General features: G+C 44.0%; 1 protein-coding gene across 1 annotated transcript in view; it reads left to right on the top strand.

Annotated features, from left to right (window-relative positions):
* Nucleotides 1-27,491, top strand: part of cdh4 (cadherin 4, type 1, R-cadherin (retinal)) — a 77,799-nt gene that overhangs the window by 30,024 nt on the left and 20,284 nt on the right. The window contains exons 3-5 of the mRNA XM_073468468.1: nt 1,540-1,684; nt 12,959-13,131; nt 23,346-23,483. Coding sequence (XP_073324569.1) covers nt 1,540-1,684; nt 12,959-13,131; nt 23,346-23,483 — 456 coding nt within the window. The remainder of the gene's footprint in view (nt 1-1,539; nt 1,685-12,958; nt 13,132-23,345; nt 23,484-27,491) is intronic.

Below are 27,491 nucleotides of genomic sequence, written 5' to 3'. Positions count from 1 at the left end.
GCAGGAATCTACGCACGCACACATCTATAGGCAGATAGGACCAAACACACACACACAGTTTAACACAAAGACAAAAGTACACAAGCATTATCACTCATTCACACGCACACACACACCCATGCAGTGAAGCAGTCACACATATCACAGTCACACATCCCCTCAGCGCGTAGTGTTCACAGCTGAGAAAACAGATTGGGTTTGTTTGTTTGTTGGGTCTCCTCTCCATGTTTGTTTGCTGTGCTTCAGCCAATGGAAAACTAGCATCTTGAGCATCATTAAATGGCTAAAGAGAGCTCTTTTGATTGGCTGTGTGTGTCTCCCCGGCGTGCATCTGTGCGCTTGTGTCAGTGTCCGTGTTAATATGCGTAAACATGTGTCTGAATCGGTGTTTGGATGCGTGTGTGAATGCTCGGGCGGGCGCGTGTTTGGGGATGTTTTGATACGTCCTTGACAGGCAGGCACAAAAGCCGACATGATTAGTTGTGTTTCGGCGAAGGCAGGTGCCACCATTCAATCTTTCATGTCACCCGACAATACATCACGTCTTCCTGTAAATAGGCTGCCAGGCAGATCCTCCTCGACTAGGTTGTGGCAGACAAAATATTTTGCTGCCAGCGTGTCAGTTTTAGCCAGAATGAGAGCCCTGCTCCTCTTACCAAGCCAAGCAGTGATTGAATAACATTTCTGCAGAGGATATGAGTTTCTAGGCAATTGAATGAGAGTAATGTAAGTCACAGTGAACAGTGCCGCTTTGGTTCCAGGGCTATTACAAAGCTTTGCGTTATGTTAGATATCATTAGTGAGGATTGGTGGGGAGCAGAGGGTGTGTAACAGCAGCGGTGGAGATTAAGACATCCCACTGTAGATGATGATTGCTTTTGTCAGTCCTCCCTGTTCAAGCCCCCACACCCCCACACTGCCTCTTTGTGTTTTCATCTCTCATTTACTTGCACAAGGCTCAGTCACTCTGCTCCTCTCCTCTCCCTCCCATCTCATTCGCCTTTTTTCCCCGCGTCGCATTTTGTCTTCCTCTTTGCTCTCTCTTTTCTCACACTGTGAATTGTCAAGGAACAGCTCATCAGTCAGAGACATCCATCCAAATGGCTGACTTTGTCAAACCAAGCCGAGACAAACACTCTCCGCGAACAAAGAGCAGCCACAGCTTGAGCAGCAACACCTCTCTGATATTTTTCAGGCCTCTGGCTGTGCTAACAACAAAATAGGTGTTGTTTGTGTGTCTGGAACATTTCACTACTTTGCCCCTGTCTGTGTTGTTATGGTCCGTGCCAAGATACCAACAGGATACTCATGCCCCGTTGGCAGACAAGAAACAGAACATTTGCCAGTTCAATGAAGTTGCCAATTAACAAAGTCAAAGTTGTGCTGTGTGCTGAGTTTGTTCCGGTCCAGACACTCTGCGGAGTTTTACATCAGTCAAGCCAGCGGCCTGTTTTCAGTTCAGAAACATTTGGATTATTCATTTGAGCTCTCATTCAGCGCTGACTACTGATGATCCTCTCTCTCTCTGTCTCTCTACAGCTGCGAGCTCATGCAGTAGACATGAATGGAAACCAGGTGGAGAATCCAATCGATCTGTACATCTATGTGATCGACATGAACGACAACAGGCCCGAGTTTCAGAACCAGGTGTACAACGGCTCTGTGGCTGAAGGCTCCAAACCAGGTAGGAGTTACTTCTACTCACCGGAGATGTGGCGGCATGGTGGCCTAATACAGGTGCTGCAGGTTCATTAAAAAGTCTGTATCAAGTACCCAGCAATGATGACATTTTAATTTTAGAGTTAATTTTAAAGTATTTTCAAATTAAAGATGTAAACGGCTAAAGTGGTCGGCCCACAGTCAATCGATTGTAATTTGTATGTGTGGTTCTTTAAAGGTCCAGTGTGTAGGATTTATGAACAGAAATGGAAACAACATTCATAATCAAGTTTTCATTGTTCAATAATCAATATAATGTATAATCAATAATCACCTCAAAACAAAGCATCTTTGTGTTTTCGTCACCTTAGAATGAGCCTTTTATATCTACAGAGGGTCAGATCCTCCTCCAAGGAGTCCACCATGTTTCTGCAATCTACTGTTTTGACCTGGATATGGTGGCGCTGCTCATCCTTGCTTCCATGTTTGTCCAGTGGTCACTTACGGTATTGCAGCAAAAGAAAAACATTTTTTTAAATCTATACCCAAAACGAACAAACCAAACACTGGCTCAAGAGATTTCACAATTTTCGCTTTGTCACGTTTTTAGCTGCCATCAGAGGGGAAGGTGAGATGAGGGGTATTCAGTTGGTTGCAATCTGTAACCGCACTGCTAGACGCAACTAAATCCTACATATTAAAACCTTAAATGCTGACTGGCTACTCTTCTTTCTCCTTGATTTTCATAACAGTAAACAACAACCAGCAAACACAAAACTATTTCATTCATTTCTCTGTTTCAGCAGCAGGAAGATTTAAACAGTCACTGAGTTGTAGATCAAAAAAAATGATATTCCAGCACACACCAGAACAGATTGACACTATTTTATTGTCAGTTACAGTAAAAACAAAGGAGCGAACTACACGTTTTGCACGCTCTTAGTTGTATTAGCTGTATGTATCTGAACAAACTGAAGGCCGCATTATGGAGGTTGCAGCTTCATAAATTGGTTATTTGTGTGATCAAATAATTCATTTTTTATTAGGCTTATTTTTTAGCCTTTTTTCTATTTATTTTTTTTTGACAGCCAATTTGTCAAGCGAATACAACTCAGCAAAGAAACACACAGCAAACTATTCACACAGTTCTTTAATAGTGTTCCTGTTGTTTTTTATTTTACTAAAGTGAAAGTGAAAGCTGAATTGATTCCAAGTTGTTGGACACTGTGAGTCTGAAAGAATCCAATCAATAATCACTGTGCTTTAGTGCAGTGGTTCCCAACTTTTTTGGTTTACGACCCCCTGAATGAGACAGCGTCCACTTGTGACCCCCTGTCAGAGGTTGTAAATGCCTCTGAGCAGTGGAAGTAGAGTGATTTTCCCCTTTTTAGAGTGTTTTAATTGAAATATAGTTTTTCTTTTCCTCTTCTTTCCTTCTGTTCATGCCTTTTACATTTCAAACCATTTGAGTATTCTCTCTCCGTCTTCAGAAGACATTAATGTATGAAATGTAATAAATAATTTTGTGGCCAGCAGTTGGAGGTGTGAATCTGCCATGACTCTTGAAGTTCTCGGTTGGTTCAGTCTGGGGCAAGCTCATGAGATATTTGCGTTACAGTATCTTGGCTGGATGCATCATTATCAGATTCTGCAGAGCATAGAGAGATGTAGACCTTCCCTCAGAATCAGGGAACAGAGTTGTGGTCAATGTGGAGCCGGAGACGAGAGCCGAATGCGCAAGTAGCTTTCATGTCTCGACTGGAAGAACTCTTGTTCTAACAATCAGACCCCGAGGACCCATGTTTGTCTTCACAGCGTTCAGATATTGTTCTGCTGCACAGTTTAATCTCGGGGGGATTTGTAAACAATATAGGAAAGCGTGTTGTGCGTGTGTACGTGTGTGTATGGATGAGCAAGTACGGGATTGACTTTGTGTGTGTGTGTGTGTGTGTGAGTGTGTGTTTGAGAGTACTGGTTACTCCTCACTGGAGCATGGGTCTATATACAGAGCTCCTAATTAGCGAGGGCAACCAGACATTCCTAAAGCTACTTTCTTCATTTTTTTCACACTGATACTCTCGGCTTAGTCTAAAATGAGAACAAGCAACGACAAAAGTCTTTGAATTAAATTTTGTTTTTAACAGAATGCAAAATGTGATACCAATTAACAAGAAATACACAACACAATGTACAGTATAATTGCTCTGCTGTTCATTAAGCGATCACAGGAAAGGTTTGTTTATGGTACCCATCGTTGCAGGTGTTGAGAGTTTGGTGTTAAAAAGCATATTGTGTGTGGAGAGCAGCACTGTCTGTCTTCCTCCGCTCAGACATTGGTCTCTAAATTGATGGAAAAGTCACGCTGGCCTAATTGCCTGTTTAGTCGAAGAAAAACAAGAATGACTGCAATTCATCTCCAGTGTAGGTTCAAGGAGACGTTTAATACTTTTCTGGCCCATTTGAGCCTTTCATACATCCTCCGCTGGTTACATTTTTTACTCACTAATAATGGAGCCAGTTTAGACCTTAAGTGCTGCACAGTTTTGCCGAAGTTGGTTTTCATACCCAGCAGCACTCCAGATAGAGAAAAGGATGCACAGCCGACTGAAGGATATGTATCTGAGGTCATGCAGATTTATTAATATCAACTTTGACTTTGACTAAACTATTTTGCGTGCACCTTGTTTTGCACGCCAGAAACTCTGCTGCATTGAACAACAAAACCTGAGGCAACCCAGAATATTAAGATCGAATAGAAGAGCTATCTGAACTAAAATAGAGAGGGATCCGAGCCTCAGAATAAACTTATATTATCTCTTTTGGTCTTCACCTTCGCCTAACCCAAAGAGCACCTCTGCTGCTGACACTTTTTCACTTTTCTGACCCTGAAATAGCACTTCACCTCGCTGCTTCTTACCCTAAATCCTTTAAACATTCACATCACACATAAGTCTGAAACTTGAAGTGATTATCAAAAGAGCCACCAGATCAAAAAGGTGCAGTAAGCACTCACACTGAGCTTTACAGATCGCAGAATTTGCATGTGGCTCGGATCGTTCTGCCGAATGGAAAGATGACCGTGGAAATCCCCGTGGAGTTACTCCAGGTGACCCGCTCCTTCTCCATCCTGGTAACAGGTGGTGTGTTTAAAGCTGTCACAGCACCGCAGCTGGATGGTGCTGGAATATCTCAGTTCTCTCCCACCGCCCACAGCAGCTGTCAAACATCAAAGAATATCCATATATATATCCATTACTTGAGGTAACAGATATGACTACAGTTACAGTCACATGTGGAGGGGGTTTCTAAAACATTGTTCAAAATCAAGCTTTCAATTATATCATATTTCAAATGAAATTTCTCACTTAAATCTTGATGCTGTCGAGACAAAGTTAATGTGTTTGCGACACTTTTTGGTGAGACTATTCTCAGCAGCAGAGATTAAAAAAAACCTTCAGGAACAAAAAAAATCATCTGCATAAAGCGAGTTAGACTGCACTTGAGTTGAATTACATTTCTTTAAACATTAAAAAAAAAGAAAGAAAAGGAATTTAATTCAACTATTTTGTCAGAACAAGTGTGAAACTGTCAAAATGATCCACAACTTAAACATTATAAATTATTTAATATAATGATTCCTTGCAGCCAAATCAGTGCTCATGCACCATTATCAAACTAGAAACTCAATTGAAAATGTATTAATCAGCACTGTCTATAGTAGAAAGATCAACCTTGATGCGTAGGATGTGAAGGTTTCATTGCATTGTTTTCTACAACGCCAATGAAATGAATAGACGTGTGCACAATGAGTAATCCGAACAATAACAAGCCCTTAACGTGGGAAGTTGTCATATTTCTTTCTCAATGCCAAGCAAAGGAGCTGTGTCTCCTAGAAATTGCCTTTCTATGCAACTGATTTGCAACTGTCAGTAAGTTTAGAGAGAAACGTCATAATGCAGAAAGGATGGCACTTTCTATTAAAGGTGCAATATGTAAGAACTGGCCACCTGTCAAATTCATACTCAAAACAAAAAGGGGAAGCATATCACTAGAGTAACCGGTGATATGCTAGTTAGCTCAGTTAGCCGTGCAGCTAGCGGTTTGGACTGGGAGCTTGATGTTATATGATGGTATTTATACTGATATTCTCTATTTTTAATACAGAACAGGTCAGCAGTGAGTTTTTATTAACATTTACCTGAAATCTTAAATATATTTGTTATCTCAACCTACCCAGAGACTGATCTTGATGTGAAACCTGGATTTTAGTGTCACAGTCCAGGACTTTGTGACTCTGTACATTAATGTAGTGTTTCATTCCCTCAAAGAAATGTTGTCTCTGACCAAAATCAAGTCACCAGAGCGTAATTATAAAAAAAAAACATTTTCGTAATATACAAAAATAACGTGTAGGACACAGGGTTGAAGCAAAAAGGGTGGTTATGTTGTAGATCTGCAGTAGTATCACATCCTGTATCTACAAACCCGGATATCAATGGTTCTCTGAAGCATTACAACACATCTCCACGTCTAGCGCTGCGTGAAAGCCATCAAAGAGGGAGACCCACAGGGAACCGCCCTTATCACAGCCACCAGATGTTATGTAGGGAGAGATCCGATCAAACCGTCAGCCGGGATCAGTTAGAAACGGCTCCATTTGTCACTTTCTGCCACCGGGGCCCCGCTGCTCAGCACCCAATGAACCTCCGACTAATAGAATTTAATTTGTTCAGGTAATCAAACATAACAAAACAATACATGACAAACCTAGCTATCTTGATTGCATTCAGCTCTTGTTAATGAGGAATCAATGTAATTAAATTTGAAAACTATGAGGATTATCCTGGGAATCTCGCCAAACCTGAGTGCAGATAGCTTCTTTTAATTCCCCTCATTTGGTATCTTATAAAAATCTCTAGTTGCTTCTAACTAAACACACACATACACCCATAAAATGAAATATAGAATACATGAAGCACCTTTGCCTTTTCAAGGTCACCGAAATGATCGAATTTCTATAAAATCTTCGAGACTGTGATATGACATGGTCCACGCGTTGTGTTAAGCGGCCTCAGATCAAGATCAACATGGCGTGACTTCCTCAGAAAGCTCTTGTGTTCTGAAGCAGCACTGTACTGAGAACATCTGCCCTGTGATGTGTCTGTCCTTCTCCCCCACCCCCACCCCACCCCACCCTCTCTGCGACTCTGACAGCAAGTTGTTCCCTTTTATGGACCGTCTTCCTCAAAAAGGCCGCCGGAAATGAGAGTGCAAGATCAAAACCAGCAGCTGAGTGCCTTCTCTCACAGTCAATTTGCCCTCCCAAGGGAGGGGACAGAGGAGCGTCTCTCACTCTCTCTCCTCTTTTTTCTCTCTCCTGAAGAGTTTGCTAACAGTTGCTGCGAGATTTAAGAGACTTTCTCTCTCTGTCTTACCCTGGGGGGGTAATTAAGGATTGGCACAGGAGGGTGAGAGGGATGCAGTGATGGAGGCGAGCAGAGGTGGAGGAGCAAAACGATGTTTCGCTCAGTTTTTGTGGAGGACTTTGTGAGCAGTTTTTTCTCACTGTGCTCTTTAATGTTTGTCCAAGTATGTCATAGTGATAATCCAGAAAATGCATCAGGGCTAACTTAAAGGTCTCATATTATTTTTCAGTTCATACTTATATTATAGGTATACTATAAAATGCTTACATGCTTACATTAAAAAAAAACATTATTTTTCTCATACTGTACCTCTATTCAACTTCTGTCTGTACACTCCATTTTATGTCCTGTCTCTTTAAGGCCCCCCTCCCAAAAATTGATTGATTGATTGGTCAGCTCTCACAGGCCTGAGCAAGCACCCACCTTGTTTTCGCATCAGCTCTGCCGGTGTTTTTGCCACCACGGCCATGCTCAGGATGCTGTTTGTATAGTTGTGACATCACAACCTTACGGAAATCATGACAGCTTGTTTTGAGGCAGTTTTTGATTACAGACTTGAGTATTTCTCTGTGGATTGAGCATTTTGATACTTTCACAGTTGTTTTTATAGCACCTAGACTTTTATAGTTATGTTTTATAGTCAGGAACATGGGAATCTCACTTTCTACAAAGAAAGGGGGCAGGACTTTTCTTTCTTTAGAGGCCCAAAGTTGGATGATGCTTATATCAAATGTTTATATGAAAGTTGTCCTTTTATAATATCCTGTTCCTCAAAATAAAACATTTATTCTCAGCCAGTGATTGTAAATACTATGATGCCCATGAGCCTAAAAGTGGTTAATGCTAGCTAGCAAACATTAACTTTGCTAACACTGGTCAATGTTAATGTTGCTAACGCTAGCTAGCTAACATTAGGGCAGTATAGTATGCTAGGTTCAAACTGTAGAACTTTTTTCCACAAACTGGCAACTACAAAGAGTGTTGATGATGTCGTAACACAGATCCCACATGATACCAACTGTCAGAATTCTTACACAAACAATCAATTTGGACCCGACAAACATTTTAAAATTGATCATTCACAAACATAATAATGTTTTTAAGGAAAATAGATACTTTTATTCTGCATTCAGAATGTTTTCTTTAACTTTTCATGAATCATCCAGTCATACAGGGACATTTAATCCTTGAAAACCCCGAGGACATCATCTTGAGGCACATTCTAATTCGTACATGCTCGATGTGAGCCTTTCTAACACGTGTTGAGAACACGAGTTTGGACCCAAGTGCGAGACACGGAGCAGGGCAGAGCAGTAAAAGCTGTTTTATTGAAAACAGGCTTTAGATGATGGCTGATGGCAGGGGAGTGGGAATTCCAGGGCGGCTGAGACGAATGGAGGAGTGAGGCTGGCGTGAGCGGGGTAGAATGAGGGAGCGTGGCCAGCAGGGAATGGCTGGCTGGCTGGCTGGCAGTCTGACGAGCGGCGAATGGTGATGCTGAGACACGGGGAGAATGTTGTTAAAGCACAGGAAGGCAAAAAAAATACAAAAAGCAAGGAGTTGAGCCTGAAGTGTAGCTACCACTGCGATGAGACAACAATCTGATGGAGGGTGGATGGAGAGCCGGGGTAGATATACTGCAGGATGATGAGCAGATGAGAGGCAGGGGTGTAGACCGGGCAGAGTGATTAGTGGATTGCAGCAAGGTGTTCACACTGTGCTGAGCCAGGAGGGGAACCACAGCCACAGCAGGGCACACAGACAAACATGACAGAGAAAGACAGACCGACAGGGCAGCACTGGAAATGTGAAGTAGGGGAAAAACACAGGGAACCGAGGCGCATGGTAAGCGCTTTGAAAGGGTTATTGTGACCCAAACCATGATCTTACCCTAAACCTAAAGTAGTAGTGGTTAGTTGTGTTAACCTGACCAAACTGTGAGAGCCTGAGACACAAACTCGTTCTCCTTGGTGGGGGTCCTGTGCTTGACCCATTCATCCATCACGACCTGCTCCCTCTTCAGGCTTAGCTGCTGATTGATCAGTTGTAATATCCGTTCACTTAGGAGGGACTCGTATTTTTTTTGAGTGATTTATTGCCATGTGTACAAAAAGAATGACAAAGTTTTGCGGTTAGACTCCATCGTGATGAAGTGATATTTGGGGAGGTGATGAAGCTGTGCGTAGAATAAGGAACCCCACCAATGGAGTCTAGACACCGATGGTGGTGATGGAGGAAGAAAGATCCTGGAGATCTGACGACAGGGGAGTTGATTCTGGTGAGTAGAACTGGATATGAAGAGCTGGAGGAGGGTCGCACGAATGCCCGAAATGACAGCTGAAAACAGAGAGGAGAGCGGTTTTAAGTTTTACAGCAGAGACATGATTGGCTGATAGTGTTCGTGGTTGGTTAAATGGAGAGGGAGTACCTAAAATGTCCATGGTGAGGTGAGTAGAGGGAGCAGGGAGAGAGGTGAATGAGAAAAGTTAGTCTTCCCGATTGAACTTAGGCTGAGCTTCATTTAGACAAACCATGACAAATGTTTTTCAGGATAAGTAGTTAGGTTAGGTCAGGTTAGACAAATGCTAACACCACTGTTCATCTTATGTACAGATGATTCAGGCAGCCAATCAGCTTCCATTGCCGATGCAGAAAAGGAACTGGCCTTTCAATGCAACTGGAACCTTGGATGTCCAATGTAATTCCCCCCATTGAGTTACTCTATTGCCTTTCTGTGTGGCAGACTGGAGTGGACAGATGTGTTAGGGTTCGGCTGTTTCCTCTTCACAGTGGCAAAGGCCTCCTTTGTGTGTATGTGTGTGTGTGTGTGTGTGTGTGTGTGTGTGTGTGTGTGTGTGTGTGTGTGTGTGTGTGTGTGTGTGTGTGTGTGTGTGTGTGTGTGTGTGTGTGTGTTTGTGAATGAGAGTAAGCAGGTAGAGATCAGCAGCCATGGCCTTGCAGGAACAAGGCCTTTTCATTGAGAAGTGAATGCTGCCTGTCTCTGACCTCCTTCACAGTGGCTGTCTTTAAATGGTTCCAGTGGTTTGACTGTGTCCTTGTGTCCTCAGAGAGTCGTGGGCTCCATTAGAGGCTCTTGTGTGAACACCGTGTGCCCCCTTCATCACCTAAGATTCACTGGGTTTCAAGCCTTTCTTTGACCTCCCCTACCTCTTCACATGTATTTCTCCTTCCTCTCTATCTACTGTACCCTGCCACTCATTCATCCTCTATCTCGTTTCCTCTGATGAGAGTTTCTATCCTCTTATAGAGTCCACCCCCTCTCACTCCCTGACTTCCCCTTGTACTTTTGCTTTTAGTGGTCTTTGTAAACCCTCTCACCCCTATTCTCATCTTCACTTTCTTTTTCTGCTTTGCAATTTCCTTCTCCGCTCCCTATCTGCGCATCTATTTCCCCGTTGCCGCTATATCTGTCTATCTCCATCCATCTTCCTCTTTTTTCTCCATCTTCCCTCTAATTGGGAGGCAGATGTTGACTCTGGCTTACTAATGTTTAGGCAGTGGATAGACCTCACCGGTGATCTAGGATCACGTGCGCAAAATGGCCAACAATATGCGCGCCTGCCACCAGTTAAATTTTCAGCTCCAGCGATTTTGGCGGAAAAGCAATTAGGATTTGGAATTAGTGTTCAAATTAAAGAGGAATTAAACAGGCTCAGAGATTAACCCTTTCAGGCATGGCCACCCCTCCTCGGATGTGAAAGCACACCATCATCATAGCACTGAATCCTCCTCATTGAAATGAAAAGTAGCAGCGCTGACATGTGATTCAACACCCCGGCCTCTCCCTCCCTACAGGACCGGAATGGCTGATTATATATTGACGCCGTCCTCAGTAGAACTGCAGTAATTGTTTTTCTTCTTCCTGTCTTTTTTTTCCCACGCTGGACAAAGTTACAAATCCTGCTTTGAAACGTAATGACGTCTGAAATGGAATTTGAGGTCAGACCATCCAGTCCATACAGGCTAACACAGGAACAATGATGCCAGTTAGACCCAATTATGGGAATAGAGACACCTGTATGTGCTCATGAGAGACCGCAGGGTCCAGGATCTCTCCTGGCTTGTCTGAGACATTAAAGGAGACATATTATGCTCCTTTTCAGGTTCATCATTTTATTTTGGGTTACTGCTAGAATACATTTATATGCTTTAGTGTTCACAAAACACATCATTTTTCTCATACTGTCGATTGGATCAATTTGCAACACACACTTGTTTGAGGGGGAGACGAGGTTGGCCGCAGTCACGAGATGGCACCGCAGCCAGCGTGATCTGCAGTAGCTTGGCCCTACTCCGGAGAAGGTCCAGCTCGGCTCAACTCGGCTCAACTCGCGCAGTAAAACTGGTGATTGAAAAGCAAATCGGTGCGGCTCGGTTTGACTTGGTGTAGCTAAAAGTGCTGGTGGAAAAAAACACAATGGACTGCTGATATCCTTGTAGGCGGGACCACTGCCAAGGTGCTTCAGGAGCAGTGTTTCTGTGGGAGAGAGGAGCTTCTGTTGGCGCAGACTTTGATCTTTTTAAGATCTTTTACATACACAAGAAACTATTAAATACTGATGGAAAGAGAAAAAAACAAAAAGCATAATAGGTGTCTTTTAACCTTTCATGATTTTGAAGGTGGTGAAGCAAAACTTTCTCTTTTGATTGCTTTTGATGTGATAATTCAACATTGCTGATTCTTTGCCTGCCCAGCATGGTACCTACCACCCACCATCGCACCTACTGTGTTAACCAGAGGGTTACTGCATTAGCTGTTGAGCCACTTCTTGGTACCTTCTCATCCAAGCATGTTGGTGCTTCAGCCATCTCTTCTATGTGCTGTCCCCCTGCTGCCGGCGGTCCGTTTCTGTCTGCAGCAGCAGCAGCCTGTAAATGGCAGGCTGATGGAAAGTGACATTTTCACAGAGCCCTGCGAGAGAGGCGAGGTGATCTCTCCTCTTTCCAGCACAAAGTGCTCCTAATTGCCTGGTCGCATTTGCGAGCATCAGCTGACAAACTCGTGCAAATCAATAATTCTGCCCTGGGGTAGATGCAGGAACACGACACCTCGCACCCCCATACGTGCTGCGAAGACACACACACACGTATACAGATGCACGCATGTACCTGTAAGCAGATGCAGACGTGCATACACTCTTTACCCACACACTCAGACACATGTACACACTCCCTCCACCTCACCACCTCTGTGCTGTCCGCCTTAAATGGCAGTGTTTATCTGTGATTCTAAGACAAATAGGGAGAGAGCATCGGAGCATTGAGGGCAGCCACGGAGGCGCTGAAGGCTGAAATAATGGATGGTGGAAATGGCAGAAGACCCAGCGCTCCTCATTACTAAATGGACTCTGCAGAGGTGGAATCTTTGCCCCACTAGCTTTCTATATACAAAGGACAAAACTGCACAGCTTAAAATAGGGGCTTATTTAACAGATGTCTTTGTTTTTTCTTGTTTTGTGCTCTGTCATAGCTCTCACTTTAAAAGTTGTTTGCGAAAGAGCAGAGAATGTCACAGCAATTTGCAAAGTCTGATTGACTTGTTACCTCTTTTATAAATGTGCTAGTTGTCTTCCGAGCCCTCTTCCTCCTCTTTGATAGTTTCTACAAATTCATTAAGAGTAATGGGCTTCCGAGAGACATTCATTATGCTGTATGTATTTTCAAACCCTATGTGCGCAAAGGACCTTGAAAGGCACATCTTTTGTCACATCTGTGTTTTAATGAATGTCGCCTGCTTGTTTTTCTGTCTTGCTTTCTTTCCCAACTAGGCCTCCTCTGCTGCTGTCTGCACTGATGTACGTGATCTACTTTACGGATTATCCTGCCTCACGTATAAACTTTTCTCTCCGCAGGCTCCTCCGTGATGCAGGTCACAGCCACCGACTCGGACGACTCCACCACAGCCAACGGCATGGTGCGCTACCGAATCCTCTCGCAGACGCCCCACAGCCCCATCCCTAACATGTTCACCATCAACAGCGAGACTGGAGACATAGTAACAGTGGCAGCCGGCCTGGACAGAGAGGTCAGTGTCAGCGGCTTGCATTGTGTCCCTGCTACTCTTAGATCGTTTGTGACCACCCAGCCATGAGATAAAACTGAGCTGATATTCAGTGACTTGATGACAATGACTTTACGTTATTATAACAACACAACATTGCTCCATCCTCCATCTTATTACACTAATGAGGGAGGTCACCCAGGGTCGACTTCTGTTAATCCCAAGCTGCAACTGTACATCATTATTTTCTTGGTCTTCAGCATTCTGGTTGATGCATCCAGGGCGTAAAGAAGGCCAGAGCTAGCCAAAGCAGAGCTTGTAACTATCTTGTACTCAAAAGGAAGCAGGACTTTTGGTCTTACTGGACAGTTAACGGTATAGAGACAGACAAGAAATGATTGGCGGGAGAAAGTAGTAGCCTAGGCAACAAAGATGCCGCGAGAAGATGTTTTACCTTTGGGCATAGCAAGGTTACAGTAGCTGTGTCCCCCTGTCTTTATGCTGAGATAAGCTAACTTTCATACTTCATACTGAATGGACAGAAATAAGACTGGTATCAGTCTTCTCATCTAAGGCCCAATCCCAATACACCTCTTGCCCCTACCACATAGCCTTCACGCCCAGGGAGTAGGGTGTCCAGATTCTTGTTGGGATTGAGAGGTAGGGTCAAGTTTAACATAGGGATGAGAGAACTCTCTGCCATTTCAGTGTATTATTTCCTTTTCTTTTTAACAAGTAGAAAACAACGGCTACTAGCTTGCTGATGTCTCAGTAGCAAACTAGCTAGTTAGCTAACGTTTCATCGTTATTGCTGATTCGTGCATGCCAGCCACACATTGTGACGTATTTCAATGTGTGACGCCTGAAATGTATTAAGTCCAGCAGTGACGTTTCTGTACACTGGCAGGGCAGGAGCACTGGTTGCTAGTGGCCAGGTAATGAAGCAGTGTTCTTCTTTATTTGATGACTTGATTGAAAAAGATGATAGATAATGCCAGGATTACTACAGTAACGCAAGAGAACAAAGGGGTTGAGATCAGATTTGAAATGGGATTAAGCCTAACCCTCAGCAGGGGACAGAATAAGCATTTTTCCTAAAAAGTCAAACTATTGCTTTAACCACGCAGCCACTACTCTGCTCCCCCTGCCTCGCCCACTCACAGAGGAACTTGAAAACAAAACAGCCTTTCCATTCAGTCATTCATTTTTTCACACAGCCTGTCTTCTGAAGCAAAACCCCCACATCATGCACACACACATAAAACACAGCTGTAGTGCGTCGCAGCAGGTTGTGTCTGCATGGGCACAGCAGTTTAGCTGCAATACAAGCTTGTTACTGTAATACATGCTTTCCAAGTCTGAGTTTAATATTGTCTTTGGTCTTTATCAGGCCCGTCTGTCATTTTAACCAAAAATATCAAATTGTGAGTTAATTACAGTAAATCTTTGTCAAAATAATGAACTGAAAGTCATATTGCTTTTTTTCAACATCCTTTCAGCTTGTAACACCAAAGTACCCTTTTCTGGATATATTGTACAATTTTCTGGATGTACTGTCCGAATAAAACAACAGCATAAAAATCGTATCCTGCAAATTCAAGGGCTTGCTGTGCCCTAAATCACAATTTGATTCCTAGACGTACTGTAACAAAACCCTAGAAAAAAAATTCAGGATCACTTTCAGCAGCATTTGGCCTTTCAATGAGCAAAATCAGTGTATTCATTCCAGCCATTTACTTGTTTTCTTGGTGTGTATGAATATAAACAAATTGCTAATATTTAATGTCTGTATTCGTCCTGCAGGGCAGTTATAATGGCCTATCCAGCACCTCTCCGCTGACGAGGTCGCGGGAGCTCTCACCTCATTGACGCTTTTTGTCTCATCTGCTGCGCGTGCGTGCATCTGTTGCTTGCTGTGGTTGTTTGCCAACCCACACACCGGCACCACAACACACATTATCCCTGCTCCATCTTCCATCTTATTCTACTAATGAGCGAGGTCACGCGGGGTTGACTATTGTTTATCCCAAGCGGCGTCAGGTGACTGTGGGCAATGGTGTTTCATGGCAGATTGTTCATACCGCAGCCTTTCTCTCTCTCACACACACACACACACACACACACACACACACACACACACACACACACACACACACACTTTCCTTTATCTCTCTGTGGTGCAAGATTAAAAAAAGACAACTGGCAAAATCAGGAAACGTTCAAATTCATATGCCGCCATTATGAGGATAATCGCATCCTCGTAACTTAGTTGGCTGATTTAACAACCAGCAGTAAAGCACGTTTGAATGTGTCTCATAATGTTTATATTCTGAGAAGTTCCGCTGGTCCCTCTCGGCACTAAACCCGGCCAGGCAACACTTGGGAAATTAAAACCGGATTTTAATGGTAAAGCGAGCATATTTAGAGAATAATTACGGTTAAAATCTCAAGAACAATCCCAGGTTGCGATAACAGAAGAATATAATAAATCAATGCTCGTTCCTCATCCAAATTGTGTGCAGCGCTGGCAGGGCATGATGGCGTGTTACATTTTCGGGACAATATAAATGAGTCTAGTGAATGCGAGCCAGCTCTGTGTCCCTGTTTCCAGCTTGGCCCAGGCGGCTGCGGTAGCAGCTCATGTGAGTGAGGGAAAGCTCATTAATCTGGACACATCAAGCCAGGCTCAGTCCCACCTGCCTCTGATCCTCCTACTAAAACTGGGACACACCTGGGAGTTCACCCACCTGCTGTCAAGGTCATCAACACAAACACACAAACAGCCTCAGACACATGGGCACGTGTTCGTGTGCACACTCCCCTGCGCTTGTGTTTGTTGTTTGGAGGCAGCAAAGCTCCCACGGACTAGGAGTAGCAGCAGATATGATGAAGAAAATCCAAAGTGTCAAACTGGATCCGTGCAACTGCAGCAGGGTATACAAATGCTGCTGCGCAAAAACATGAATATGCATACCCACTGTATTGACACTGAATACCCTATGAACATCTTTTGCGATGCATACTTTATATTCTCCGTTTCCTCTCCCGTCTCTTTCTCTCACACTTTAGCTAATCCTCATCCACTATGCCGGTGTCTAATTACAATATTCATGTGCTAATTAAGGGGTGAAGCAGGTTCTCTCGTGTTGAGGAGACCAGGGGGTACATGGAGGTTAGCCGCGTATCATTTACCTCTGACACCGCTGAATACCAATTATTCTGCATCGCTCCCTTCCCGCAGCCCTCCTATCCTACCGTGACCTCACACGCTTCCACGTGCTCCTGCCCACGGGCTGACAAACCTCGCTTAGCTGTAAACATGTGTGTTTGACATCGTACATCCGCCATTTTGAGTATAACATGGCTATTTTTATGTTTTGTCTTTATGATGGACTACATGATTAATTAAAGAATTAAAGTTCCTTCCTTTCTTTTTTATTATTAAGAAGGAGAAGGTGCTGAGAAGCAAGTGTCAAAATTAAGGAGAAATTCAGCCCGTAGTCAGTAACTGTGCCTTTAAACGAACCGCCAAGATTTCCATAAGGTTGTGATGTCACGACTATACAGTTACCACGCTCAGCTACACCCCCAACATGGCTGCAAAAACACTAGCAAAGCCGAAAAATACAACAGTGCGTCGTGTGTGAGTGGTTGAGCAAGAGAAAGAGAGAGAGCGACGGTGCTCGGAGCAGACAGGTGTTCCTGGTTGGAGCAGAAGGAATGATGCATTAATGAGAAGACCTTCTGTTTGAGTGACAGCTAATAGCCCAGCTAATATTCATGCTGTTGCTTAACTATGCTAATGCTGATAATTAATCTATGCTAGTGATGTTGATCTTGCTGGAACGGCGGTGTGGTTGCGATTGCGGACGACTATTAGCCACACCTCCCTTCTCTGTTTGAGAAAGAGCGTTGATTGTTAGACAGGAAGAAAAACTGAAAACTGGAGACTGGAGTGTTCAGACAGAGGCTGAATAGAGGTGCTGCAGCAGTGGACAGTGTTTTCTATTGGATGGGCCTTGCAACCTAAAAAATGAGCATAATTTGGGATCTTTGCAGGTTTGATTGTAAGAAGAGATTGTAGCAGGATTGTAGCAGGTGAAGGTTTAGATTCGGGTTTACATGATTTTGTGTATTCTATGAATGCTGAACTAAATAGACTCGTCTGTCAGTCTACTGTGAAAGAAATACATCTCTAATGAAGCACAACTCTGGTGTAGCAGGTAGCAAGCAGAGTGGGAGATGTCATGCTGCCACAGCTGGCATGGATGTTCTCCCTTTGTGCCGTCTCTCCATGGCTGCGGTTCCACTGGCAGGCAGCGCTGTTGTCTTTCATTACCCCAGGCTGTCTCAATCTCCCATGAGCCCTGGATTGGAACGGTTTGGTGAAGCATGGTGCGGCGTGGCCCCACGCCAGGCAGTCCACCAGGCCGATGCCAGCTCCGCATTCGACTGTCTCGCCACCGATTAGGACATCTCCTGGACCGCCTCAAGGACATGAGTGCCCACAGCCTATTGCTCCACAAGGATCTGCAAAGCCCGGGGATACAGACTGAGAGCAGGCAGCCTGAACGGGTCTGGAGCTTTATTGTCTCGGAGAAACGCTGAGTTATGTTAACTTCAGCACCTGGCACAAAGCTCCAGGAGTCAGACAACAAAGCCATCTGAGGATTGTGAGCGGGCTGCTGAAAGAAGAAAGCTGATGCATGTAGGTGGATGTTGACTGCTTGTGGCCAACATTCAATCAAGACAATACCCACTCAATATCCACCTTATTGTGTGAACCTTGCAAACACTGAATTGGACCTTGTTTTGTATTCAGAAAAGCATGAATTTTTGCACTTATGCCCGTCTAGTTTCAAATCATGTTTTCCTGCCCTCTCTCGTAGATAATGCATTTCTATTTTGTTTCAGGTCAGGTCAGGTATTCACTTTCAACAGCTCGCAGATGTATATTTTCTAACAAAGCTAAATTTTGCAGATATATGCCAACAGTACGCTGCTTTCTCCATCGATAATCCCTCAATGACTATATGGGTGTTTAAAGAATAGGCTGGGGTCAGCCTATTCTTTAAACACCTAAAATGTCTATAGATGTTAACCCCATGAGGTCACTGTGGGAGGACGATTCAGAAGAGGAAGTACAGAATTACCTATAAGCAAATATTTTGCATTGTATCTGCACAAGACATACCTTTATACCATGCAGAATCATGCAGTGTACTTATTAACCCAGGGTCATCTCAAAATTATAACAATGTTTTTGCAGCTTTATTCAGGATCTCTAATACTCCCTCTCTTTCTGTATCTATACACTTTTGTTGATTCGTTAGCAAGACAATTGATAGCAATTAATTGTAAGTTCAAATATCCTTATTAAATATGCGTCCTTACATTGGAAAAATTGTCTCATCCAATGAGTTTTGCAAGGTGTGACTCCCTTTTTGAGCCATTTTTTAGGTAATATCCAACTGGAGACAATGCAGTTGAAATGTTTTGCTCTTTAGTGAACATCTGAACATCTACTGCATGGACTGCCATTAGATTTGGTACATTAATTCATGCCCCTCTCAGGATAAATTATAATAGCTTGAATGATCCTCTGACTTGGCATCCAGCACAACTATCAGTTCTGAATTTTAATGTACTGTAATTCATGACCAGCTACCTGTAAACTAATGAAATTCAATCAGCCTCAGCTGTACTTTCTGTTTAGTGCTAGTTTAGCATGCTAACATGTGAAATTAAAATGGTGAACATGGAAAACATTATACCCTTAAGGGAGCAATTAAAAAAAACATTATCAACAGAGTGTGAAGACACAACAGTGTTTAGAGATGTCCACTGAAGTTAGCATGCTAACCAGCTAGCCCAGGGCCACCCTGTCTCGTGATGCCATTTTGCACCAGCGAGAGGCAATAGTCTGATAGCCCCCATAGTTTCAGCAGGCAGATATATGCCAGCTGTTAGCATAATAAATAAAGAAAATAAACTCACAAAATGCTGAGAAATGACAGACTCTTAATCCTACTTTCCTCACTAAACAGAAAAATACAACCATGCACCTTCTGAATTCAGCTACAGCCAAGCATAGGCTAGCAAAGAGCAGCAGCTGTCAGTTACTCCGATGATCTGCTGCCCCCTATGTTTTCAGAGCTACCTTCGAGTATTGGCCATATATTCTACAAGTAGTAACTTTAACATCAGCGTAGCATCACCATTGTTAGCATGTAAGCAACTGGGATTTTTTATTTACGACAGTTTTATCGCACTCAGAAACTGTGGGGGGTTAAGACTGACATTTCTTTTATCTAAAGGGGCTCTATGTAACAATTTGTAGCAATTTCCATGTATTAATTACTTTTTTATTGGCCATATGTGAGTGGATTGTGACGTGACATGAAAAATGAGTCCTTCCCTATGTCACTCGGTTGCCTATAAAAGCCTATAGACAGTTGAGTTGAGTTGTTTAATGCTGCTTTAATGATCATTTTTTACGACAGGATGGGACCTTATGCGCGTTCTCAAGTGCCTCGTCACAGCTCCACCTAAGAGCGAGAAACAGAAGCGAACATTTGCTGACATAAACTAACGACCAGTTTTCAGCACAACACAGGGCCCCTTTAATGCAGTTTCCATTTTCCTGTTTTCTGGTTAAAGCCTGGAACAACAGGTATTTTGGTTTATTGTGGCTCGACTCTGATGACCACATCCCCTCTTTTGGCTCATTGATAAGAGATGAGAAACCTGACATGATCTGCTGCTGTAGAACAAGGAGCTTTATCCTTATTCAGGGATGACAGTTTTTATCTGTTTGTGACAAGCTGGAGCCAGTAAGTCTGACAACAGCGTGTTCATCATGCTCATATTTGCGTAATCGTGTCTTTTCTGTTGTATTGTAATGCTCACTTGGACTATAAACCAAACTTGTCTCCCAGCCGTGTTGCATGCTTTACTCTAGCAGCTTTATTCATATGTGACTCACAGCTTCTATTTATCCGGTGTATGACTCTGAGCCGTTTGCGTACATGTGGAGGCGTATCTAATCAAGTTTGTATCTCACATTTTCCTACATTTCTGAGTGACTGTCTCTACGACAGGATTCAGAGAAAAGCTTTCGGAGAAACAGTGTGCGCTGCTTGCAAGAGCTCATCACAGGCTTGTTTTCTCATCAAACCAGTGCTGAGCAGTTTGTGTCCTCAGACCAACCCGGGAGAGAAGAGAGGATGAAGACAAAACAGACTCCGCTGCTTATTTTGGGTCTACCTGGATATTGTGTGAAAATAGAAAACAGGCACTTGTAACTACAGATACCTCCGTTTTCCATCGGCAGCATGGATGTGTAACTAAACCGAAATAAACTGGGCTGATTCGAAGTGAACGAAAACCTAATGAAGTGGAATCGAATAGCATCAAATCAAATTGAGTAAATTTAATTAAGGCGATCTCAGCTGAACTGCACTGAAACTGTCACGGGATCACTGACGGCGAGGGTCAGTAAGGTAGAGAGAGTGTAGTGGAAGGAGGGAGGGAGGCTGGTCGCTCCAGTTTTAGCGAGCCATTTGAGACAGATTGTAAGTGACAAACTAATGACTGTGGCCAGCAGGAGGCTGGCAGGCCAGAACGCAATCCACAAACTACACAAGTAAGAGCAGGTCTCTCACTCGTCGGGCCACTTTCATCCTCTTTGAGTGGTCCCGAAAATGCACACTCAGCTCGGGTATAATTAATTCACCACTCAAAGTGTTTCGCCAGAAAACCACTCCTCCATTTTCGTGTCCGACATCGCCTTACACGTTCAGAGCATTATTCCCCCTGCTTTGTTCTTGCTAACAAAGTCTCACCGGAGTCCATTTGCTTACAAACCATGAGCCACCAGGTTTTTTGTTTTTTTTTCCACCTGTCCTGCCGGCTGCTTAGCTCGACTTGTCGAGTTGCTAACATTAACAGCCTGTAGCCGTTTTTTTCTTTTCTTTCTTCAGTCTGCAGGATGGTAAACTACCTAATTTGGTCTCAGTGAAAAAAGGGATTGAGTTGTATTGTTGGCGGGGCTCTGTGTACAGGTGTTTCTGTGGCCTCTGATGGCTCTCAGCTCCCGCAGATTAAGTCCGTGAGGCTCGAGGCCTGTGGGGGGACTCTGGGCTGTTGCTGTTGGTCATGAGACAAGAAGCTGTGTTTCCTGCCAGCACTGGACTCTAATCTAACAGAGAGATTTTCTGTTCAGCACTTCTATAGGACTCATTAGAGGGCCCTTTACTGGCTTGTTCGGGCAGCCACTTCTGGACAGCTTGGCTCAGTTTGTGTGTGTGTGTGTGTGTGTGTGTCTGTGTGTGTGTGTGTGTGTGTGTGTGTGTGTGTCTGTGTGTCTGTGTGTGTATGTGTGTGTGTCTGTGTGTGTGTGTGTGTGTGTGTGTGTGCGTTTGCCGCGCATGTGTATCCCCGGTGTAAGAGTCTGAGTGTCCCACCTGTTCCCACTCACTGGAGCGTTAGCGGATATGTATGTGTGCACTAGAAGGGCCATAAACTCACAACTACCCTCCGATGAGTGATATAACCCTGCAGGAGAGGACGCATCAGCCACACCTCCCACTGTGTGACAGCTCCACCTGCTGGCTCAGCTCCACTCATCCCTCTTCACCTGACCAAAGGAAAAGGCGTCCATCAAAGCTGGAGCCTATTAGCTTCCTGCAGCCATCTGCTGCTATTTCTAGATTGATGTATGTGACCGGATCTAAATGAGTCTGCAGAGAGACACGTTCATCGGAGTCTCTATTTACTGAAGCGCTCTATGAGGGGAGATGGTATTGATATTTCATTATGAGTCTAATAAAGGGCAGCCAGTATTGAGTTTTCATTAATAGGGTTGGTTTGGTGCAGATTAACTCGTCTGCGTACTTCATAATGACTCGGAGAGATGCTAAATGACTCCAGCTGGGTGTTTTAACTGGCCTCAGCGGTTTGACTGATCAAACAATCGGCGGCATCCTTCACAGCTGAAGAAAGAGTGGGAGGAGGGAGAAGAGGAGATATAGAGATACACAGAGACAGGCAGGAAGACGTGAGGAGAGATAGACAGATAAAGAACAGACAGGCGGAGAACACTGAGCGACCGAGATGTGATGAGAAAGATAGCAAGAGATCAAAAGAAGCACAGAATGTGAGTTAACAAAGAGTACAGAATAAACCAGAGAAGTAGAAAAAAAGAAAAGTAAAAAGAGCCAAGGCTCAAAGAAACCAAGAAGCCAAGAAGCAGCCACCGAAGAAGTTAGAAGTAACTCCCCCATCTACACCTCCAAGACCTCTTCCTGGGTTTGTTCTCGTTCCTCCAGGCGGTCCCTGATTTCAGTGCCCCCGGCCGTCGAGCTGTTAGAAAGCGTGACCCCTGGGTGAAAATGGCAAAACTAGCCTAGCAACAAACACTTGAGCATGCATAAAAGGCACTGTGGATTGCTGCACGAATCAGCCGGGCCCGGTGCGCACAACACTGGCCTGTCCTTGACGTTCATTCTCTCTCACTCTCTCACTTTGCTGTGGCACAATGGAGGCTGGAGCCAAATGGATTAATAGGAGGAGAAAGAGACCATAATGCAGATGGGCTCCTCTCTGTCTCTGCAGTGGTGAGTCTGGGGACGGGCTGAACTTTCAGCACCATGGACAGCTTCACAATGCACCGTCTCTCTGCGTCTCTGTTGTGTCTAAACAAAGCCGAGTGAGCGTCTGATGCTGTTTCTTGTCACAGCACTGTGATATTGCAGTGTGTGCTGCAGTGCTCCCCCTCACTGTAACTGGACTAAGCAAGGCCCGTCAACCTCCTGGTATTATCTGCAGCACACCATTAAAATGAGTGATGATCCAGGTCTGTTCCCACAGCGGAAAGCCAGGACTTTTAGGCATTAATGGATGGGCCTTTTGCCAACACATTGCTCCTTCCCTGCAACTTTGTGTATGTCTGTTCATCCATGCGTGCGTGTGTGTGTGTGTGTACGATTTACAATCAGTTATTGAGCAAATAAGGTGTTGTAACAGACTCCAGTTGCCCTGTCTCCTGTGGAAGAAGGGAAGATGTATGTGTGATTCACTGGTAGATGGGGGGGGGGGGGGGGGGGTTGCATCCACGCATTGACTCACTTTGTCACTGTCACATGACAGAATATGTATCTGTTGATTGATTTCTGTGTTCTCCTGTGCTATTCTTTCTCATTTTCTACTTCTTTTTTTTTTTTTTTTTTTTTTTACAGAAAGTGTCCCAGTACACCATCATCGTCCAGGCCACTGACATGGAGGGCAACTTGAACTTCGGCTTGTCCAACACAGCCACAGCCCTCATCAGCATCACCGACATCAACGACAATCCCCCAGAACTGACCGTCAGAACGGTGAGTCCTGAACTCCTCCATAGATAATTTATGGACCGACGTAAAAGAGCCTGACAGATACTGGATTATTGGTGCCAATACCAATAATAGTAAAAAAAAACAATCCCTGCAGTACAAAGCAAGTGAGTTTTTTTCATTCTTCCTTTGTGAGATTTATTGTATAGAAAATCAAAAATGAACATCAAGAACTTGGCTTCTATGGGTAGAACAGGTATTACAATTGCTCTTTGGCCATGTGCAGATTATAACAGTCCTATAAATGTATTAATATTTAGAGTGTCATCAAAATGTGCAGTCTAATCTGAACTCAGTGGCTCTCAACCGTTTATTAAAGCCCCCCTCCAGTGTATTTTGTTACTTTTATATATTTCTGAGTCCTTTCCTGGCAATGTTGATGAGCCACACTGTTCAACAAATATTTTTAAAGTTGTGCTCACAATCACAAAATCTAAGCTTTTTGCTAACATGGAAAAATTACGCATGACTACAGTAGAATCTGGGAGTCATACGTCATCCTCTGATAGGGGTTATAAAAGCAGGGTGCAGGAGAGATAGCTCCGGTGATCGCTTTCAGAGCAGGCCGGTGTTAGCGATCGGAGCAGAGGGGAAAGTTTAGCAGAGGAGTTGCAGTAGATGGACAGTACAGGTTACAGTGTGACCGTGAATAAACTCTGCAGCTTCTCGATACACAAGAAGAACTTCAGTTTGAGTGAAAGCCATCATTGTCCCTGCTTATATTCATGCTGCTGTTTGTCCATGAGAATATCGATGCTTTCGCTAATCCATGCTAGTGATGATGATCTGGTCTGGTCGCCATGGTAAAAAGTACATATGACTATCAACCACGCCCCCCGTTCTCTGTTCTCTGAGAGAGCGGTGATCGTCTGACAGGAAGAGAAACTGACTGGAGGGAGGCTTTAAATAACCCTTTCTTAAAAAATTGACAGTGGCTGTATTCACCATTCTGTGGTTTGCTGTAAATATGTTGGTTTTTTATATATATTTGAGGGAGGATATTGATTCATCTAAACAATTGCTTATTTAAGGAAAGACGGCTCTCAGATATTATTAGAAAATATTTTATCTTGTCCGTGACAGACAGCAATCATGAAACAAAAGCTCGACTGAAATATGTTTTCCTGAAACACTGAGATGAAGGGACAGCGTAAACAAAAGCTGACAAAGAGAAAGGATCAGGACTGATACAAACATGAGATATAAACAACACAGTGACAGATAAAGAAACACTGTGCATATGGAGAGGCAGAAAAAGAAACTGTGAGTGAAAGTGAGATGGAGCATAGTTTAGGTGATGGGAGGTGCACTCCTCCCTCCTTCCCTCTCAGTGTGTTCCCTGCCAGCGGGGCCTCTGGTGGCCAGGGTTTGTCTGCAGGCATCTGGCCCCAGTCCCTGATACCTCCACATTGGTCTGACAGGAAGCCACGCTACAGCTGGCCCACTTAACTATGGCGGTGTGAGAGGGAGTTGTTTGTTTTCGAGAGTGAGGGTTCTTGATGATGCAGACCTTGTGTGCGTGCGTGCCTTTGGGTTTCTGCATCTTTCCCCACATGTATAGCTTGTATTCTCTATTTTCGGCCTGCTGATAGGACAGAATCAAACGCTGACCGCAGCTTGACAGACCTACAGGATTGTTGCTGCTCTTTATGTGAGCGCTTGAATTTCTGAGATTCCAGGGAGAGACAGATGCTGTCTGCAGCCAAGCTCAGAGGCAGAGCAAGCAGTGTGTCAGCGTCACACACTGTGATCCTCCGTCTCCTCGGCGGGGCCGTCGGCAGCCTGCGTGCCAGTACAGTTCCAGCCGCATGCTCTGATAAGAGCTCCCCAGCTGTCAGGGGTAGAGCTCACCGAACAAGGCTGCCGCTCCGCTCAGAACGCCTCTGTCCCATGTCTGTGGAGCTGTAGCTGTCAGGGCTCTTCACAGGGGAGGAGCTCTGGACCAGAGTCCCCCCTCTGGTCAGGAAAATGGACATGCTGCGCTTCAGCAGGCACACAAACATGTACATTGTCCGTGACATTTACAGAAGACAGTTGTGAGTTGGAACATACTGTACATGTATACTCACACACACACACTGTGATAAATGTTTCATTATTCTCCCTGCAGCCCTCCTGACTAATTGACTGTACATTTGCCGGAGCTTGTGAAGGAGCAGTTGCTCATATTTTGGAGTGTAACTCAAAGAGGCTAATGAGTGAAAATGTATAAAAAATATGTTTCTGTTGTACATCCTTCACTCAAGCCGCCACACACACTCTCACATGAAACATCGGCAGCAAATAAATTGTTCTTTACCAGATGCCATTTCCACTGCTTTGTCAATCTCCACTTTTTGTTTTGCTTCCCACACGAGCAACTAGACTTGGAGCAGTTCAGTAATTATTTGTGCATGACAGACGCGAGAAGAATTCATCGCTCTCTACGGGAGGCATAGAGAAAACATAAGCGCGCTAATTAAGTGAAATTGCTTGTGGGGGCGTAAACCAAGCTGATATATAGCATCTAATTTAAAAGAAAAAAAGCCAAATGTTTTATTCATATCACCACATGGGCCTCCTGAACGCACTATGTTAATGCTATGTTCATCATTATGTGATAACAGAAAGACAGTGGTACTTGCCGTGATCCATCTCATCAAACTATCTAATCAAGTGCATCGCAGCCCCGCTAAAGTGCACCCAGTGGTTTTTCATTCACGATGAGGAGCAGGAGGGCTGCTCGGAGACTTGTGCGGCTGAAAGCTTGCGCTCCCAGACGCACTGGCATTCAGACAGATCTGAATGAGTGCTGAGTGCTATTTGTGATTCACCTGTAGAGCTGCAGCCTGTGGCTTCTAAATACCTGAAAGAGTGCCATTCACCACTTCCCTCTGCTCCCCAGTCCTCAACTTTGATGTGTGCTGAAACAGAGCTGCCGGAAAAGCAGCTCGATATGTGCGTATAACATGAGAAATGAGAGTTTGCCAGTAGCTACATCTTTATGACGCCATAACAGCCATTTTAAGTGGACTGATATAAGCTTGAGCCTGTTCGGGATATTTATCCCTTTGTAATGCCGTAATTATCGTTTGGTTTTGTTTTCAGACTCAATGACGAGCTCATTTAGTCTTGTTGAGTCGTAGCTCTGCCGTCTAAATGGAACGTTTTCATGTGCTGAGTCAGTTTTCAGGGAAAGATTTCCCCTGCTGGGCTGTGCACCTTGATGCAGATTTGTTTTCTAAAATGATTTGGAGTCTGTGCAGCACTGTACTCATTTCTCCTGGCTGGACTGCAGCCCAAACATTCAAAGGCTTCATGAAATCAATAATCAGAAGCAATCAGGCGTAAGTTAGCCTGCGTCAGCTGGGTTTTGTTTGGTGCTGGCCTTCATACATGTGATTTATTGACATGTCAGAGGTTCGTAAAATAAGATCCTGTCATAATGTGTCACCGATGATGCTGATGCTTTGACCAGTGAAGCTATAAAAGTCATTTTCAAGTTTAGCTCTTGTGAAACAGACAACTGCCTGTCAGATCTCAGTGATATGAAAAGGCAGTAAAACACCTTGTTGTATTGAGAAGTTGGCAGGTTGTGTTACTGACTGATCGAGTAGAAAGAATGCTGGTTTTGAGCCGTCTTAAGTCTCGGTGATAAGAGGAAACAGATATCAACAAGGGATCAGACTTTAACACAACATGGAGTGAATCCCTGTCCGTTCACTCTTGTTTTACCTCAGTTTCTATCACTCTCCTTCTTCACCTTCTTTGCCTCCTCCATCAGTGGGGCTTTTTTTCTTTTGCAGTGTAGAGTTTCCCCAGTTATTCCAGTTGTTCCACCATCACCAGGGAAAACAATGCCTCTGCCTGTTTTGGTTGTTGCCATTGGACGCACGTCCTTTGTGTTGTAATTCAACCTTCATTTATCCAGGAGAAATCGAGCCCAGAGGCAGACTGAATAGCAAGTGAAGCCAATGTTTATAGGGAACAAGTCTATACACTGATGGTGTCATT

This window comes from Pagrus major, chromosome 6, assembly GCF_040436345.1.
Source record: "Pagrus major chromosome 6, Pma_NU_1.0".
Classification (NCBI taxonomy): Eukaryota; Metazoa; Chordata; class Actinopteri; order Spariformes; family Sparidae; genus Pagrus; species Pagrus major.
Note: the sequence above shows the minus strand (reverse complement) of the source record. Positions and strands in the feature narration are given on the sequence as shown.